The sequence below is a fragment of the Sinohyriopsis cumingii genome, chromosome 3, assembly GCF_028554795.1.
Source record: "Sinohyriopsis cumingii isolate HCF-2022 chromosome 3, ASM2855479v2, whole genome shotgun sequence".
In the NCBI taxonomy this organism is placed as follows: domain Eukaryota; kingdom Metazoa; phylum Mollusca; class Bivalvia; order Unionida; family Unionidae; genus Sinohyriopsis; species Sinohyriopsis cumingii.
In genome coordinates this window covers 138,943,500-138,961,811 of record NC_142963.1, presented here as the reverse complement: position 1 = coordinate 138,961,811, position 18,312 = coordinate 138,943,500, and the positions used below count along the sequence as shown (strand labels likewise).

Sequence of the window (18,312 nt, the reverse complement as noted above, 5' to 3'; positions counted from 1 at the left end):
CGTGCATATCCATACCTACCCACTCCACATGATTCTACTAGCCTTTGTACACCCAGACCCATCCACTCCACATAATTATACTAGACTTTGCATACCCAGACTCACTCACTCCACATAATTATGCTAGCCTTATCACAGTCAGACTCGCCCACTCCACATAGTTATACCGGCCACTGCACAACCAGACTCACCCATTCATAACTATACTAGCCTTCGCACACACAGACTTTCCTACTCTATATACAAATACCATCCTGTGCACACCCAGACTCACCCACTCCAGACAATCTTACCAACAAATGCACTCAGACTCACTCACTCCAGACAATCGTACTTGCAAATGCACTCAGACTCACCAACTCCAGAAATTCTTACCAGCAAATGCGCACTCAGACTCAGCCACTCCAGACAATCCTACTTGTAAATACACTGAGACTCACCAACTCCAGAAAATCCTACCAGCCTTCGCACACCCAGACGTTCCTACTCTATATACTAATACCATCCTTTGCACACCCAGACTCACCCACTCCAGACAATCTTACCAGCAAATGCACTCAGACTCACCCACTCCAGACAATCTTACTTGCAAATGCATACTCAGACTCACCAACTCCGGACAATCCTACCAGCATTTGCACACCCAGACTCACCCAATCCAGACAATATATCCACCAAATGCATTCACTCGCCCACTCCAGACAATCCCACCAGCAAATGCGCACTCAGACTCACCCACTCCAAACAATCCTACCAGCAATTGCACATCCAGACTCGCCCACTCCAGACAATCGCACCAGCAAATGCACACCCACACTGACCCACTCCAGACAATCGTACCAGCAAATGCATACCCATACTCACCCACTACAGACAATCTTACCAGCAAATGCACACACTGCCTCAATCACTCTCTAATAATCATCCTAGCCGTTGCACACTCACCAGCAACACACAATCCTACTAGCAAACCCAGATTCACTAGCCACAAACAATTCTAACATCAAATACACACCCAGACTCACCCACTCCACATAATTATACAACCCAGCAGCAGGGAGGGCGAATCTCACAGGGTCTTTTCGCCAGAAATCATCTCTATCAATAGTATTATAAATACTAAGACTTATTTTGGAAAACAAACCCTTTATTTTGGCAACAATGACAATAAAGGTGTCTATTTACCAAAATAAAGGGTTTAATCATATAATCTAGTCTTGGAAACCTTATTGCTGTACCGATTACATATGAAAACCAACTTGGGTTAACGCCCTCCCTGCTGCTCTTAACAAAATAACGTATCAAGTCCTACTCGATATCGTGTTCTGGGATCGTGTAAATTTATTGTCACAAACCCGTGTGGGGTTCGCTGTGCACGACTAAAGAAATTTTTGAATTTATTGATGTCCATGTCTCCGCTGCACCAAGTCTGATGAATATTTCGTAGCGTGTGTACGTCAACTCCGTTGAACACCGCGAGTAGGTTACAATTATCTCTGATCACTTTTGGAATTTGTGTATAACGTTGAGTTACATAAATGACATCAGTGTTTTTATGACGACCACGAGAAAATATTCTCGCAGGGTTTGCTTGCTTATCCAGCATAACATCGTCGTACACAACTAGATTGTTAATTGATCCATCAATGCTATCTACGCCAGGCGCGTCATTGATGTCAGTTATAAACTCAACTATGTCGTTATCGCTTCCTATGGCCGCTTTTGCACTCTCGTTGAAATCTTTTATCACATCATAGCATCGCTGTTCGTCCACAGATGGTGCTACCAAATATAATTTATCCCATTTCATCCACTTCATTATCAAATTCAACAACAGCTGTGTTTTACCCGACCCAGATGGTCCTATGATGATCATGCGGATAGAATTTGGTAGCACACTATTATGTTTCACCGGTTCTTTTTTCTTCGTCGCGGAAAAATCAGTGACTTCCATTTGTATACAAATGAATAGTATTATGGATTTATATTGTGTGAAGTGTAAGGCACGAACCCCAACAAACAATCCGGTACCAATTACGACAAAAAATAATCGACAGGCGATCACAGGAATATGTGCTCGATGTGGCACAAAAAAATTTAGATTTCAAAAAAAATGTTTAGCGGAGGCGACATCACAGCCCAACTTGGAAAACTCCCTGGAGCTCCCTGGGCAAAATATCCCGGAGAAAAACATCTTCCCGGATACAACTACTGCGGCCCCGGAACCAGACTTGACATCAGACTTGACAGCGAAAATCAACCAAAAACTGGCGAGTATCCGATAAACGCTATCGATGCAGCTTGTCATGTTCATGATGTAGCTTATAAAAATCCTGATTTGCAGCAACGACATATCGCAGATGTGAAATTAATTCACGCGTTATCCGCGATAAAAAATAAATCTCTTAAAGAGTCACTCGCTAACTGGTTAATAAGATCCGCAATGAAATCTAAACTAGTATTAGGCGCTAGTAATTAATAACAATGCAAGCATCTCCAATGAAGTCGATTTATTATTCCCCGATCGGATACTGGAGAGGTAACGCAGCAATTAATAAACTCGCCAAGTCAGCGTCGGTAACAAGAGAGGTTGCCAAAAATTGGCTATCGAAACAGGCAATATGGCAAATTTATTTACCACCGCCCAAACAAATTCACTTCGCGCATTTCGATGTTAGTGTACCCAACGAAGTTCATCAGGCTGACATACTATTTCTGCCACATGATGTTGTTCGTCGGAAAACATATAAATACGCGTTAACAGTGGTTGATGATGCCAGTAGATACAAAGATGCGGAACCGTTAACAACTAAAACGGCGTCTGAAGTAGCCGATGCGTTTAAACGAATTTATCAGCGAGGACCTGGACCACAAGGTGGTCTACGATGGCCACATCTGCTACAAGTTGATCCTGGCAAAGAATTTCAAGGTGCAGTATCATCGCTGATGAAGCAACATAACGTTACCATACGACGAGGACACACTGAAATTCATCGTGATCAGGCAACCGTTGAGAGATTTAATCGAACACTCGCCGAAAGATTATTTGGATATCAATACGCGAAAGAATTCATTCAAGATGCGAGATCGCGCGAATGGGTTGCAAGATTACCAAGTGTGATAACTGCGCTAAATAACGAGATCGCCCGAGCCACTAACATGAAACCTTCCATCGCGATCACAAAAAATATATACGACATGATTCTTTAGCATTGGCAGCGCCGGCGCCAGTGTTGGGTAATGTTACAGTTAGATATTTATACGAACCAGGCGAACTTGAAGGTGGTAAACGAAGAGCGACTGATCCCATTTGGAGTGTTACCACACATAAGATATCCACCATGACAAGATCCACTGGAAGACCAGCAATCTATAGATTAGATTCAACTGCTCCTCAACGCGGATTCACCCGTGAGCAACTTCAGGTGATTCCTGATGATACACAATTATCGCCCAAATCACTGAAGTGATTCGATCACTAAAGTGATTCACTAGCTGAAGCGGCGCCTCTGCGTCTATTACATTCAAGACAGGTCAACATGATATTTTCACGTGTGTGGCCAAGTTTGCTATTTTTTCTATCCAGCGTGAACTGTCTTGGGTCATTTTTCGGATATCTCCATAACATTACACAATTGCAATTTACGCAGTGATTACGTTGTTGTCGTCGCAACTCGACGATGAATTCAACATCCAAACTAAACTCCCGGTTATTTTTTTTTTGTCGCTATGTTTAATTTTTTTCTTATCGTGTCGATCAGCACTGACTTATCGGCGGCCGATGCCGTTGTCGTATCTAACACAATTCTTCCTAGCTGTGATATTCTTCGCACTCTTGACACGGCCAGGTAAACTAAATTTGACCACTCGATGCGATCATCAACGATCCAGACTTTTGTGTCTTCGATGGTTAATCCCTGTGCGGAGTGAATTGTCATAGCGTATCCTAACATCCAAGGAGATTTCTTCGCGGCAAGTGCTGCGTCGACAACATCGATATCAACTAACACAATATCATTTAACACTAACTGTTGCTTCGTTGTTCCCGACTCAGTCGGGCGCCCGGGGATATCAACATCGATATTTTGTAGTCGTGTATCTGTTGGTCTATAACATAACGGTACCGGCAGCGTTGGGAATTTTTCTTTGTGCAGCTGAAGTAATCGCTGTTGAAGTGCGTCTCTGACCACTTTTCTACTTGCCACTATGAGATCACTTGGGGTCCACGTTTCCAGGAAGTCTTTCATTGATGTCCTCGGAATCACCTTGCGCATAACCACGCACTGAGTTTTATTATTCTGCAACCTAATCAGCTTTTTAAACTTCTTTAGTCTATCATCAAGTGCTCTAATGTCGTCGTCGATTTCTTCGTAATAATCAACAAAATTCTTTAACCACTCATGCGGAGATTCACCTGTAAACGGCGGTGGTTGACCGTGATCACCGCACAGAATAACCGCAGTATTTTTTGTCAACAACCATTCAAGGAACCTTTTTATTGTATCTAGTGGCACGGTATCTGCTTCATCCCACATAATTATTCCAGGAATATATTTGTGCCCATACGCTCAGGAGTCCACGTGCCGCCACTGTATTTGAAAAAGCTGTGATAAGTACAGGCTGTTTCATTTCCCTGGCAAGTCTGTGTGTGGGTGTTAACACTATCATGTCAGAATTTCGAAACAGATTAATCACTCGAGTCGTCTTACCACAACCGCCTGGCCCATTCAGATAAACAGTTCTGTGTCTTGCAACAGGATCGTGCACAGACGGTAACGTTGACATCGTCGAAGGTATTTCAGTCATATCACGATAAGTGTCTTTAATTTCGACATCAGCTGATTCACAGTATTCGTGTAATTGCTCATTCTTCACTCTCCAGCACCCCCAAGATGTCGACTCCCCAACGACGCTTTTCACCGAGGTCAGGTATTTTTTTGATATATAAAATGAGTCCGTCGCAACTCTCACTGCGGTGCTGGGAAATCTGTTTACCATCGACAGCAAATTTATAGAAACATAAGACAGCATCGAAGATCTCAGGTGTGTGAACTGGTGTGATTCCCCGTCGAGGTAACTAACAATTGTTCCCAATTTTTTTCCGTTTGACATCAGCGCATCCTCGCGGTGACAAAATATATTTCTTGCGGCTGCGTCAGCTATTATAAAATTCAATTCGGCATCATCAAGGATTAATCTGCTGTGATGTATTTTGTGATCAAATGCTGCGCCCTGAGTAAACTTCCCTATTAACCTTCGTCCGAGATCTTTCGCTGCACTCTCTCTGCAGCTAATATAATCCTTGATCATTTTGGGAGTCCACCCCGTCATGAGCTCTTCATCAATAATTGGCGTTGGTAACCAAAGTGTAGTTTGCCGGTGATAGCATATGATTGCTTCGCCGACAGTCAGCGATGTTAGTATTCCACTGTCGAGCATATATCGTAACAACACAATAGGCGCCCACTTTTTCTCGGCGAGGTGTCGGCCAAACCACGCGTAGTTGATCGGGTGCCAATCCGTAGCGAATCCAAATGAGGTTACTCGGGCGAATCCTGTGAGGTCAAAATCGGGCAGCGGACCATCGATGGATACTCTAGTCATCAAACTGGTTGGGTGACCAAATCTAGCAAAATATTTACTACACTCTCCGTACCCAAGGAAACTTCCTGGGTAGCACGCGGTCATATCTACGGATATCATGTCGCGGTAATCATAAGGAATATTCCAAAGACCGCCATGGTCGTATTCGACACAACTCAGTTTGATATCCTCGAGGAATCTGTCGCTGGTTGGTTTCCACGAGTTTCGTTCTCTGGCGATGTGCGCGGCAACACTAGGAACAGTGAAACAGCGCATCAACAACTGATCTAACGAGTCGGCGGGAACTGAGTAGTTTTCCGCGAGTTTTCTCATATCACACTGCAACGACTCAGTTCTGTATACTTCTCCGTCTGGTCTCACAAACTGATCATACTCGGAATCTTCATCGCTTTTAAATAACCACACCGACACAGGATCTGTTTTGCTCGCCTCATAAATACAATCGAATATGTTTCCTTCGTAAAACCTTACAACACGGTCTCGCGGAAATATCCTAACCGACTCCGTCCAAGCATGACTGTTATGATCAATAATTGTTATCGGTGATCCGCGACGGTTGTATTTTGGTTTGTATAATTCCTCTCCGGTCAGTGATTTCACAGTTATAGGAAATCCTAGTGATCGTTCCAGCGCGGCAACATCGGCTATTGATGCTCCGCTGTCGTTGACTCGGCTAGCCCACGCTGTTATCTTGGATTTTCTCGACGGCGTTAAACCGTTGCCTCGCGCGGCGTTACTGAAATGTTCCATTACCCGCTCGGCTACACAGTTCAATGACGTAGTCGTACATGCAGTCATCCGCATCGGAGCAAGTTTATCAATTTTTGGTTTCTGTAGCGGATATATTCAGTAAACAACCGCAGATACAGGATACGCTCTGACATAATATGAACTATCAATTCCAACAAGCATCCCTGGTCTGCTATGACGACTTAACAAAACTGTTTTTCCGTTGGCAAGAACAGGATCGCGTTTATCGCGTATAATCCATGTTTCCTCGCCGTTCTCGTCGATGACTCCGGTTATAAATTTTATTAACACGCTGTGATTGGTATCATCAAGATATTCAATGATGTTACTGGCGCGCGTATCGGTCATTGTGCCGTCGATGATATCATCGCCGAATAATTCCTCAAAGATATCATCAGAGCTCTCGCTGATAATTTTATAAGTCGAAAATACGTGACTCGCACCATCGGCACGAAATTCCTGTTTCGTGCGCCCGATGATGCTATTTAACGTTGTCAATTTTTTTCGTTGTGTATCGCCGGTTAACCTATCGAGGTCAAACCGGCCGCCGGTTGGTCTTATCGATGACAATCTGTCAAATTCTTCCATATATAACAATAGGACAAATATTGTCTAATTAAAAAAAAGCCAATTATATATGCCTGAAAACTATTGCAACTGGAAAATTGCCGGGACCAAAAAACGCTGTCAACGAAAATGTGTCGGAGAATATTGTGCTTCTCATAATCAAAATTTCAAGCGAGGGTCTAACGGCGGGGTTACCTGCGCGGTGTGCGACGTTGCCATCCGCGGAAAAACAAAATTGTGCTCAGGTTGCGGCGGTAAAAGATTTCGCGAGCTCGCGAGATATTATCGGCGCAAATACAATCGCGCACTTACAGAACAAGAGTACATCAGTAGTCACCCGATCTACTATTTAGACAAACAAATGCCATCTAGTATAGACAAATGGAATTCAGAAGACATCCAATCTACACCTGCTACGAATCTTCCACAGACGGAACAGTTAGAAACTGCATATTAAAAAAACCTGTTGGTGCTGTGGGCAACAGCGGTTACATATTGATTCGTTTTGTTTTTAACGGCAAAATGAAAGCGGTTTACGCTCAAAGATTTATTTACGAATGTCATCGCGGACCAATTCCTGCAGGATTAGTTATCGACCACATCAACAGAAATAAACTAGATAATCGCATAGAGAACCTAAGGGCTGTTACTCCAAGCGAAAACTCCCGTAACACAACAAGGGTTGCTCAAAGGCTTCCTCCGAGACCTGTTATTGCTGTTATGGACTCAGATGAAATAGAATTTCCGTCAATGAGTTCTGCTGCTAAATATTTCGAGATAAACTTGGCATCAATCCACCGAAATATTAATCGCATGACAAAGACAGTATACTCGAAAAAACACAATAAATTTATATCTTTTTATGAGCCTGTCTAAGTTTGACATCATATTAGAAAGACAAAGCCGCTATAGGTATAATGAACGAGGAAACAGTTGCAACACTCACCGAAGAAATTAACGCTGTAAAGAAATTCGCGACATCAAGCGAAATTTTTTATTCCACGTGGCTGCAGGATCAGTACGATAGCGTCTCAGAAGCTCGTGCACAAGGCTACAAAACTCATAAACGTGAGTACAGAACTATAAAAATGCTTAATAACGAGCTCAGATATAAAATTATTCCACAATACAAAGATCAAATTAAGACCTTCGTGCCGGTGGCTCGGACTATAAAAAGGATCCTTGACGACATCGGACAGATCTTCGAGCAAGAAAAACTCTCGAGGGTTCTTTCTGATAAACTCGATAAATTACTCATTGACAAATAATTATTTCGATAATTTTCACAGTAAATTTTTTTTTACCGTCCGTCGAAACCCACGGTAAAAAAAAGATTGCCCGGAAACACCAGGGATTAACTTGATAACACGATTATCATAATTCGTTCAATAAATTTAAGCGCTTCAATGCCGCGTATCGGTTGTCCGCGGGTGTTGTATTCGTGGTAGTCTTCATGAGATCTATGGCGGCTATTGTACCCGTACATGATTTTGAAGAAGAAAAATTTTTTACGATCTTTATACTCTTCTAGAAGACCATCACGGGAAAACCTCAGCGGCAACGACAGCGGAGATATACGACACTGGGGGACTTCCCCCCAAATGGTGTCAGGAACAGGGATATATTTAATGTTTTCAAACACCGACAAGTATTCGAATGAAGTAAGATTAGCTATTGTTTTGCAGCTGCGGAGTCGGGTCGGACAGCGATCGTCTATGAAACATGAAACTCTCATCACGCTATATTTGCCTGAATATATGTGTTTAAATGTGATATCAAGGAATATTTCCGCCTGCGAGAATGTCATCTAACTGCGCCCTGGTCAAACACGAGTGCGCATAATTCAAAATTTCGTCATCGCTGAAGAACACGTAAATGTAATCACGGTCACGCAATCGTTCGATATCGTCACTGCTTAGTAACATCTTATCGGCGCCTGCGTTTCCCACGCGTATCCTGGTATCTTTCAGTTCGCGTGGAAAATGCAAAGCATTTTCATCATAAGTTCGTGTGAATGCGGCTCTGATCGCGTCGGCAAATTCTTTTCGGTCAAATATGTGCACGCGAACATGCTGGTAAAATCCCTCAGTCATTATATTTATTGTGTTTATTTAACATAATTTATCACGACGTTACTGTTGTTGATTGAAATGTTTCTGGAAACGCTAGCGTTTCCAACCGGGCTATCGTCGGAATCGCTCTGCGATTCCCAATCACTGGAATCACAGGAAACACTTTGTGTTTCAGATTCAGATTCAGATTCAGATTCACTAACAATAAAATCACTGTCGGAATCACAGGAAACACTTTGTGTTTCAGATTCACAATCACTGTGAGATGACATATTATTATGTTATGGATATCGCTAATTGGACGATTTCACTAGCAAGTTTACACTATTTGTTTCCCCGCGCAGGTCCAATAGTCGCTGTTGTTGGTCAGTGACTTTAAAATTTATCCTTGTCAGCGTCGGATTCTGACACCGCAGAAATACTGGATTGATTGGCTCTTGCACAATCAAAAATCCAGGCGGTTGTGTAGGAGTAAATGAATACAATATAAACCCTTGCTGGGCCTGATTTGATTCGCCCGTGTTTATGCTGTAGCTGCCATCGATGACATCACACACAAGGTTGACCGCGACGACATCGGTGATATTCACTATGCCCGGAGAAATATGCCGGCCATCACCTGATGTGGAATTGTCGTGTCCCAACACAGCAGGTTCCGGGAATGATCGCTTGTGCGCGACAAGAATATTCTCAAAGGATTGATCCAACAGCGTGGATAACGACGTTAGCATCTCAGGAACGTTATATCCCGGAAATTTAAAATTTCGTAATTCGGCCTCTGTTATTTTAAGTTCCTTCAAAAAATTTTGTTTATCCTGAGCATCAATTACCATCTGAACCAACCGCCGGTTAAAATATCTCATGTCGTCGATTAGTTGATTTATTATTTCAATGTGTTTTATGATTTTATTACGTGGACTATACATGTCAGAAATATGCTCCTGAAAGGATTGTTGCAGAAGTTTAAATTGTTCTTTAAATAATTTGTTTATTTCATTGAAACGGTTTTCGATATTAGAAAGAGATATGTAAAGACGAAGTGATGCTAAAATTGCACTAGCGAATAACCCTTTCACGCCGCCGCCGGAAATTTCCGGAGGAGCAAACTCCCAAAATGGTCCCCCCTTTGGGTCGTTTATATCTCGATCGAAATAAAGTGCCGACCATTTTGGGTTTCTTATTTTTGACATATCGTCGCTGTGACGTTTGTAGGAAGACAATAATTTTCTGAATGGTTTTACTGACGTAGGTATATCGTCGTCGAGACGTGAGAAAATGTCATGATACGCCATAGTATCCGTGTAATAATCGGATTTTACAGGTTCTGGTAGACGCGGTTTTACATCAGGGGCGTCCGCTGGCCATCCTAGCACGGCTTTGATTGAAATGTTATAGATATCAACGGCGTAAACCGGTGTAGCAACTTCGATGACCGTTGACAGCGTTGGCTCGTGTGCTGTTATATTGATTTTTGATTCCTTTCCGGTGACACGTTTTATTTGACGCTGTATTTCTTTGTTGATTTCTTCTATCTGATAACTTCCAGTGGGTAACGCAATGACGTTCCAATCTGGGGTTCCATCAGCGTTATTCTGATACGAAAAAACAAATGAGTTATTCGGCTATTGTCCGTGAAATGATGTCGCCCTGATATTGGGCCAACTGTGATATACTCGTAATTGTGCCAGTGCGATTTCGGTAACTTGAATTGCAGTTGGAAAATTAATGCTGAACTCTGGTTGCGTCGACGATATTGATATCATTGTGGTCCTTACCGGAGTTGTATTCGCGGCTATGTCGAGCAACGCTTGTCGTTCCATCGTTATTTAACTTTATCGTTTTTAAATGAAAACCATTTGCGGGTTCAGTATTCGCTATGCGCTCATAATCGCTGTACACGTTGGACATCAGCGTGAATTCGGGATCTGATATGTTGTTGTCGTCTACACTAGATGATATCAACGAGGACAGTTTCGAGTAGGCGCTGTTGGCCGCGTTGGCTAGTTGTTGATACTCGTGCAATTTTGCTGTCGCGCACGAGGATATTTTTTCGCGATGATATTGGCGACTCCTGCGATCGTCGTTGATGCTGAAATTGTGATTGTGATAGCGATTGCAGTTGTCACTGGTGTCAACGCTGATAATAGCACACCCGTGGATGCAACTACCCCGGATACCGAATACACAGTTATATCTAGTGCAGTTACGCGGCGTTTGTATTTTTTTATTTTTATTGCGCATCTGTCAATGGTGTTTTTCAACGTTGATTGCCACTCGCGTACCTGATCATACCGGTATTGCTGAGCATCTGGAAATCCTTCGGATTTCAATGTTGTCGTTGACATTATTTAAAATCGCTGGCGATTTTCAATTACGCGCTAACCAATTGAGGTGTTTCTGCGACGAATTCCAAACACCACCAGTAGGATGCTGCGGTTAATGTCTCGTCTTCGGCTTCAAATATAAATATTCTTCGGTTCCGCTGTTTAGTATTACAGTTACAACCCCGGAATACTTATCGGTGGAATGTCTCCAGGGATATGTTGTGAAGATTTCAAATTTAGCGGCTGAAAACACGGAAAACCTGTATACGCCAGTGACTGTTGCTGTGTATTTGATAGTATTATTTTGTCGGGACCATATTGCGAATCCCGATGATACCGTGTATGCGATGTTGATGATATGCCCGGGGGTAATTCCAGTGGGGACTTTAATCAGACTGGTTTTGTTAACGATATCAGGAATACCCGATACGATATCCTGCTGTGTTTGTTTGATTGTGTCAATGTCGGTCTTTACATCAACGAGTTTCACATCGACGACTGGAAGATCCTTAAAGAACTCATTCGCGTTATCTATAACTTTGAGAGCATTTCTTAGAAATCTTACAAACGCGCCCACGTGAACATCATACTCTGCCCGCAACGTGGCTAGTCTACCACCAACGACGTCTACGTATTGTTTGTTTGTGGCATCTTCGGGAGATTCGGGATCTTTTAGCGCGGTTATTTTGTTGCCGCTCATGTTGAGTTCGCCCGTCATTGTGTCCCCGGATTTTATTACTCTGTCATTGATTAAACCAACAACAAGTCCGTATTGCGCGTCAACATACTGTTTATTTGTGGCGTCCTCGGGACCTATCGGATCCGCTAACACAGTTATTTTGTTGCCGTTCATGCTGAGTTCACCTGTCATTGTATCACCGGTCTTCGCTACACGATACGCTGCGACTTTTCTCGCGTCATCTCGCAGCATCGCAATTGATATCAAAGAGTCTCTGATTTTGCCGCCGTCAGCGAATACAACGATGTTGCCGGCGGTAGCTCCAGAAACTTTGACAATTATGTCACCCAACCGAAGGTTACTAGTTTTTAGTTTGCCGTGTTCTCCTGGAAAACAGCAACCTCATCTGGGTCGACTTGGGACAGATTTAAAAGATTATCAACGTCATCTTTGGTTGCATACTTCGATAAGTCAATATCCTCCTTTTTTTCTTTGGTTCTACTTGATCTTCCGTAAATGTTAACCATTATTTGTTACCGCTGTTTTCAAATGTGGTGTATTCGTGCACGACTTTGTGAGGAGGAATCGCTGGATGTTTTGTTATCGCGGAAAGAACATTTAATACTTCACGACCGCATATCGGAGGATCAATTAGTGTTTGTGTTGGCAGCGTTGACTGCCAAACTGGAATTGGAAGCCTTTGAACGTACCTGAGAAACTCAACTGGCGGTGCTAACCCGTACGAATCGAAATATACAATTCCACGTGGATCGATCGCGTAAGCAACCCAGTGAGTTCCAGGGCCATCGCGGTTGTCAAGATTAATAACTCCTGTTTCTGGATTATTAGGTGTCAGCGGTAGTTCATCTCGAATGTGTTTGACTATTTACTCTTTCGTTAGCCTGGAGTGCTACGAAAATATGTCGTGGTGCTGACACCCCCTGCTGTGATGCTATGTGCCACGTGAATTGTCCAGCACCGGCACCCTGAATGGAATCTGTAGATGTTGTCAACCACGATATCAATGATTTATCACCTGTGTCCATGAAAGAGAGTAACCGTTGCTCTTCAGCTAACGATGGGGACATTACTGGCATCCACAAAGCAAGCTTGAATAATATTACCTTACCGGCAGCAATACCAGCAGCACCGTCTCGCCAGATAGCGTCGTTGTCGTCACCCTTTCTAACAAGTATAACTGTATGCTTGGCTCCAAAAATAACCTTTCTGACATTTCTGCAGAACCCAAAGATGTGAGACAGCGGAATTGCACATGAAAATTTTCTACGATCACCTGATAGCATTAATTTACGTGTAGCAAAACCAAGATTGTAATTTGGACTAGGTCTTAATATTGGAAATGCAGCACCTGGTCTATCTGCAAATCCAGCTGGTTGTGGGTCCACAGCAGTGTATCGTGCTGTTTGTACCGGAATAACAGATCTGTGTTCAGGATGATCAGCATTATCCTTAGCGAACATCATAGTCGGACCAGCCGATCTAGTGTAATCATCTGAGTATCGTGCTAATCCCACGATTGTTGTGGCAACGTCAACGTTATCCTGAATCGTTTTAATTTCCTTTCCATCGATGCTATATGAAGCACTTCTGAATAGTGCCATGATGCCGTTGTTGACAAGACCAACTCGGACATTATTATCGTATGGTGTATTAGCGACAACATCTGTTACAACTTCACCCGTGACTTCAAGGAATGCTTCAGCGGGTAAGAAATATCTGCTTGTATCATGTACTTGTAATTCAATTCGTCCGCGCTGATTTGGCGATCTTGCTTCGTAGGAATAATACTGATAATCGCGCACAGATTCATCTTTGAGTATTGGTGCATCCATATCGAACGCTGGATCTGATACTCGTTTGAACATTTTATATAAATTATCGACGTCTCAAACGAAGACCACTTCCTGATATCAGACTTGTATTTATTTGTTCGGGTTGTTGAGTTACAAGAGATACGAGTTTTTGATTTGCGGCCTCATTTATTACTTTACTGACATCCGCGGGCATAAGTTCAGTGCTCGGTAATTTTACTGGTGGTGTCTTAACCGCCTTTGGTTTGCGTGCTAACCGTGACAGTCTACCTTTGACTGACGAGAATGCTTTTCCGGCAAGATTACCAACAGCTCCAAGGGCTTTATCCTTAACAACATCAATCGCTTTCATCGCCAATTGTTTCGCAATCGGTAACGCCTTAGGGGCCATCCTTGAAAACAAACCCGTAACAACATCACCGAGACCATCTCCGTAGATTGCTCTGTAGACCGGTAATCGTGAATTTACTACTCTGACTGGTCTGGGTCGAGTATCGTGCACAATCATTTTATTCAATTGTTGTTTCTCTAACTAAAATTACTAGTCGCTGTAGTAACCGTCTACGAGTTCATCAATGAGCCCGACAGATACGAACATCCATGATGCCACCAGATATCAGCAGCTTCATTAATTATTTCCGGAGAGTTATTTCCGGCACGTTTTCCTCCGATGAGAACTTCTAGCCGTGATACGTCGTTGATAACGCTATCAGGGCAGGAAATAAAACCAGACCCGGTTTTAGGTTCCAACTTCAATTCCTCAAAAACATCCCCCTCTGGAAGATCAGAGTAAGACGGCGCTGGTTTCTCTTTTTAAGGTTTTCCTTTTCGTTTAGGTGGTTCAGGTGGCAGTGATTGATCTCTCTCTGCGGTAACTTTCTTTCGCGTTTCCTTCGCTTGCATTTTCTCTTTTTTCGCTTGTTTTTCTGCTTTTTTTTCATCTTTTAATTTTTTATTATACCCAATTATACCCGTTTTTATGAAATTATAAGTATCATCACCTTTTAATATTCGGGGAAGGCCTCGATTTATTTTATACACATAATCAGCCCACTCAGCTTGAGACATGCCCTTGGCAGCTTCTGGTTTTAGAAATTCATGTCTGCGATGATAATTTTCGACGATCCAAACAGAAAACTCTTTAAGCTCATCTACGTTACTCAGTGGAATATTTCTTATTTCGTTGATGCCATCTTCGGTAAATTTGTTTATAAATGTTTCCTTGACAGTTGCAAGTGGACCTACTGCACCTGGATCAGCTGCGGCTGCTACTTGTTGTTCACTAAGTTGTTTTATTGCTTGAAGCAAACCCTGCTCTGGTTTTCCACCCTCAATTGCAGCCTCTTCTTCAGTTCGTCCTTTGATAGCAGTTAAAACCTTTCCAGTGACTGCAGTGATAGGTTTAAATAATTCCCCTGTGGTCGTTGCGAAACCTTCCTGTGCTTGCTGTCGTTGTTGTAATTTTTCTCTGACACTATCTCGCACAGGAATAAATTTTTTGATTGCTTCTAGTCGCTCTCGAGCTAGTCTAGCAGAATATGCTTCTCCGATGATGGCCATTATTGTTTACTTAAATTTTTAATTCCGCGGTTACGTTATTTTGTTAAGAGCAGCAGGGAGGGCGTTAACCCAAGTTGGTTTTCATATGTAATCGGTACAGCAATAACGTTTCCAAGACTAGATTATATGATTAAACCCTTTATTTTGGTAAATAGACACCTTTATTGTCATTGTTGCCAAAATAAAGGGTTTGTTTTCCAAAATAAGTCTTAGTATTTATAATACTATTGATAGAGATGATTTCTGGCGAAAAAACCTTGTGAGATTTTCGCCCTCCCTGCTGCTAACCCCGTGCACACTCAGACAAGCTAACCAAATCCGATTAAAATCAGATCTCACTGTCGTATGTGAACATCTGACAGTGACCGGTTAGAAGTCATTTTCTGGTAAGCTATATTGTTACAGTAATCGCTAATTTTATAAATCAGACGAAGCCATATGCTTTCGGGTTTAGGAGACTTCGCAGTATGGCTAAAGAGCATCACTGTATGCTGAACGATTTGATTCACTTTCAGATTTCTGAAAGCTGCATTTCCATGACTTGATTTCAAAAGTCACCAGAACGTGACTCCTAAAGGGTCGCTGTCAATCCTACATGTAGGACAATGGATGGAGACCTGATTTTAATCAGAATGATGCACTCAGACTTACCCCATGCCCAGACAAACAAACGTACATTTAGTACACATGCCTTGCAAATAAAATTCGTATGAAATAGTTTGTTTATACTAAATCTGTATTTTCTTGCAACATAAGAGTGGTCTGAAATAACCGATAAACAGGATGAGATCTGGATAAACTAGGTTCAGTTCTTGTTCAGTTTAGAATAGAATGCTTCTTTGAACCATTATTAGAAAGCTGTTCGGACTTAAAATTCCTAATTAGGAAATATTTGCCAGACTCCAAATCCGAGGTAGTCACCGACGATCATAAAAATATTCGAATCAAAGTGTCTGTGAATGTCTTCCTGGTGAACGAGAACGCATCACTGGGGATGAGCAGGGATTAAATGCTCCTGTTTTTGATCTTTTCTCCAAAACAAATTTAAGTGTACAATTTGTTCCCCTGTTTCCAGGGAAAAAAATCGTCTATATTTCATAAGCGTGGATTTTTATGTATTTATCTTATATAATATCATTCTCCCCTGAAAATCTAAACAAACATTACCTTAGATGATTGATTCCAGAGTCATTTGAGGTATCATACAAATTTGTAAAGTGTGAATCAAGAACAGAAGAGAAATTAAGAGTCATAAAAGAGAAAATGAAACTATAATACATTACCTATTCCTTTGATTTCATTTATGTCATTTCGGAGCGGAGGCACACGGAGTACAGAAATATTTTTTGATTCCTGAATGTGGACCCGAACGTTCATATCCAGCACCGGTTGACCCGGATCGATGTAGATCACATGGTGGTATAAGCCTCGTTTTCGTCTCAAAAGTTCCTGGTATGTCAAGTTGAAGGTCACCATACTTCCGGCAGCAACGTTGACTTGGACGTCAAATTTATTGGTTTCTCTCGGCCTTTATTTAATTTTGTTGTTGTTGTTGTTTATTTGAAACAAAAGAATCAGATCTACACTGAACCAAATGTATCCCTATTTCTGCAAAATATATTTAGGACGTGAATATTATATGTGAACAACGTATTAACTTTATATCAAATTCCGTTTCTTTCACATGAAATCGTAACATGATTCATATCAGACAATATTTCTTAAAACACATTTTATATAATTTTCACAACTTTTATTTGTTTTTAATCACCAAACCTATTTCATGGAGAAAAAGGAACATTTTAGAAGATGGAGCATTCTGTAAATTTCGAAAAGGTCAACTGGGACCCATACACCAGGTGTTTCGCACAGTGCTAAGCCTGCATGGCTTTCGGAACCGTATCACTTGAACACTTGGTCAATGGATTCAAATTGCTTGCCTCCACGTCGATATTATGTCTTCGTTAGGAACTGATTATTTAAACCATTTCGACATGTGCCAAATCTCTCAATAGCTGCAGCAAAGGAAAAAATAAAAACCTTCAAAAGACATAGCTAAACCTTTGATTAACACTCACGCATATATATATCTTACCGTTCTTTAATATGGGCCGCACTTTCTCCTCTACTTCTGGCCGCCTCATACTGTGTCTTTGCCTGCTCTTTTTCTTTTATTTCTCCAGGATACACTGTACCATCTATCTCCCTAATCGAAAAGTTAAACTTACAGTTAGCTTGGTGTACTCCATTATACACAGTATCATCCATCTCCCTAATCGAAAAGTTAAATGTACAGTGAGCTTGGTGTACTCCATCATACACAGTATCATTTATCTCCCTAATCGAATGTTCAATGTACAGTTAGCTTCGTGTACTCCATCATACACAGTAGCACTTATCTCCCTAATCGAATGTTGAATGTACAGATAGCTTGTTGTACTCCATCATACACAGTATCATTTATCTCCCTAATCGAATGTTGACTGTACACTTAGCTTGGTGTACTCCATCATACACAGTATCATTTATCTCCCCAATCGAAAGTTAAATATACAGTTAGATTGGTGTACTCCATCATACACAGTACCATTTATCTCCCTAATCGAATTTTTAATGTACAGTTAGCTTGGTGTACTCCATTATATACAGTATCATTTATCTCCCTACTCGACAAGTTAAATGTACAGTTAGCTTGGTGTACTCCATTATACACAGTATTATTTATCTCCCTAATCGAAAAATAAATGCACAGTTAGCTTGGTGCACTCCATCATAAACAGTATCATTTATCTCCCTTACAGAAAGCTATAAGTACATTTAGCCTCTTGTACTCCAGTATACACAGCATCACTTATCTCCCTAACAGAAAGCTAAACGTACAGTTAGCTTGGTGTACTCCATCATACACAGTATCATTTATCTCC

The 18,312-nt window shown here is 41.8% G+C and overlaps 1 protein-coding gene across 3 annotated transcripts in view; it reads right to left on the bottom strand.

Moving 5' to 3' along the window:
- LOC149803950 (inter-alpha-trypsin inhibitor heavy chain H3-like) overlaps positions 1–18,312 on the bottom strand; it is a 193,756-nt gene that overhangs the window by 142,474 nt on the left and 32,970 nt on the right. For all 3 annotated transcript variants that reach the window (XM_089953769.1, XM_089953772.1, XM_089953771.1), the window contains 2 exons: positions 17,484–17,594; positions 16,672–16,916 (listed from right to left, as the gene is read on the bottom strand). In XM_089953769.1, coding sequence (XP_089809895.1) covers positions 16,672–16,916; positions 17,484–17,594 — 356 coding nt within the window. The remainder of the gene's footprint in view (positions 1–16,671; positions 16,917–17,483; positions 17,595–18,312) is intronic.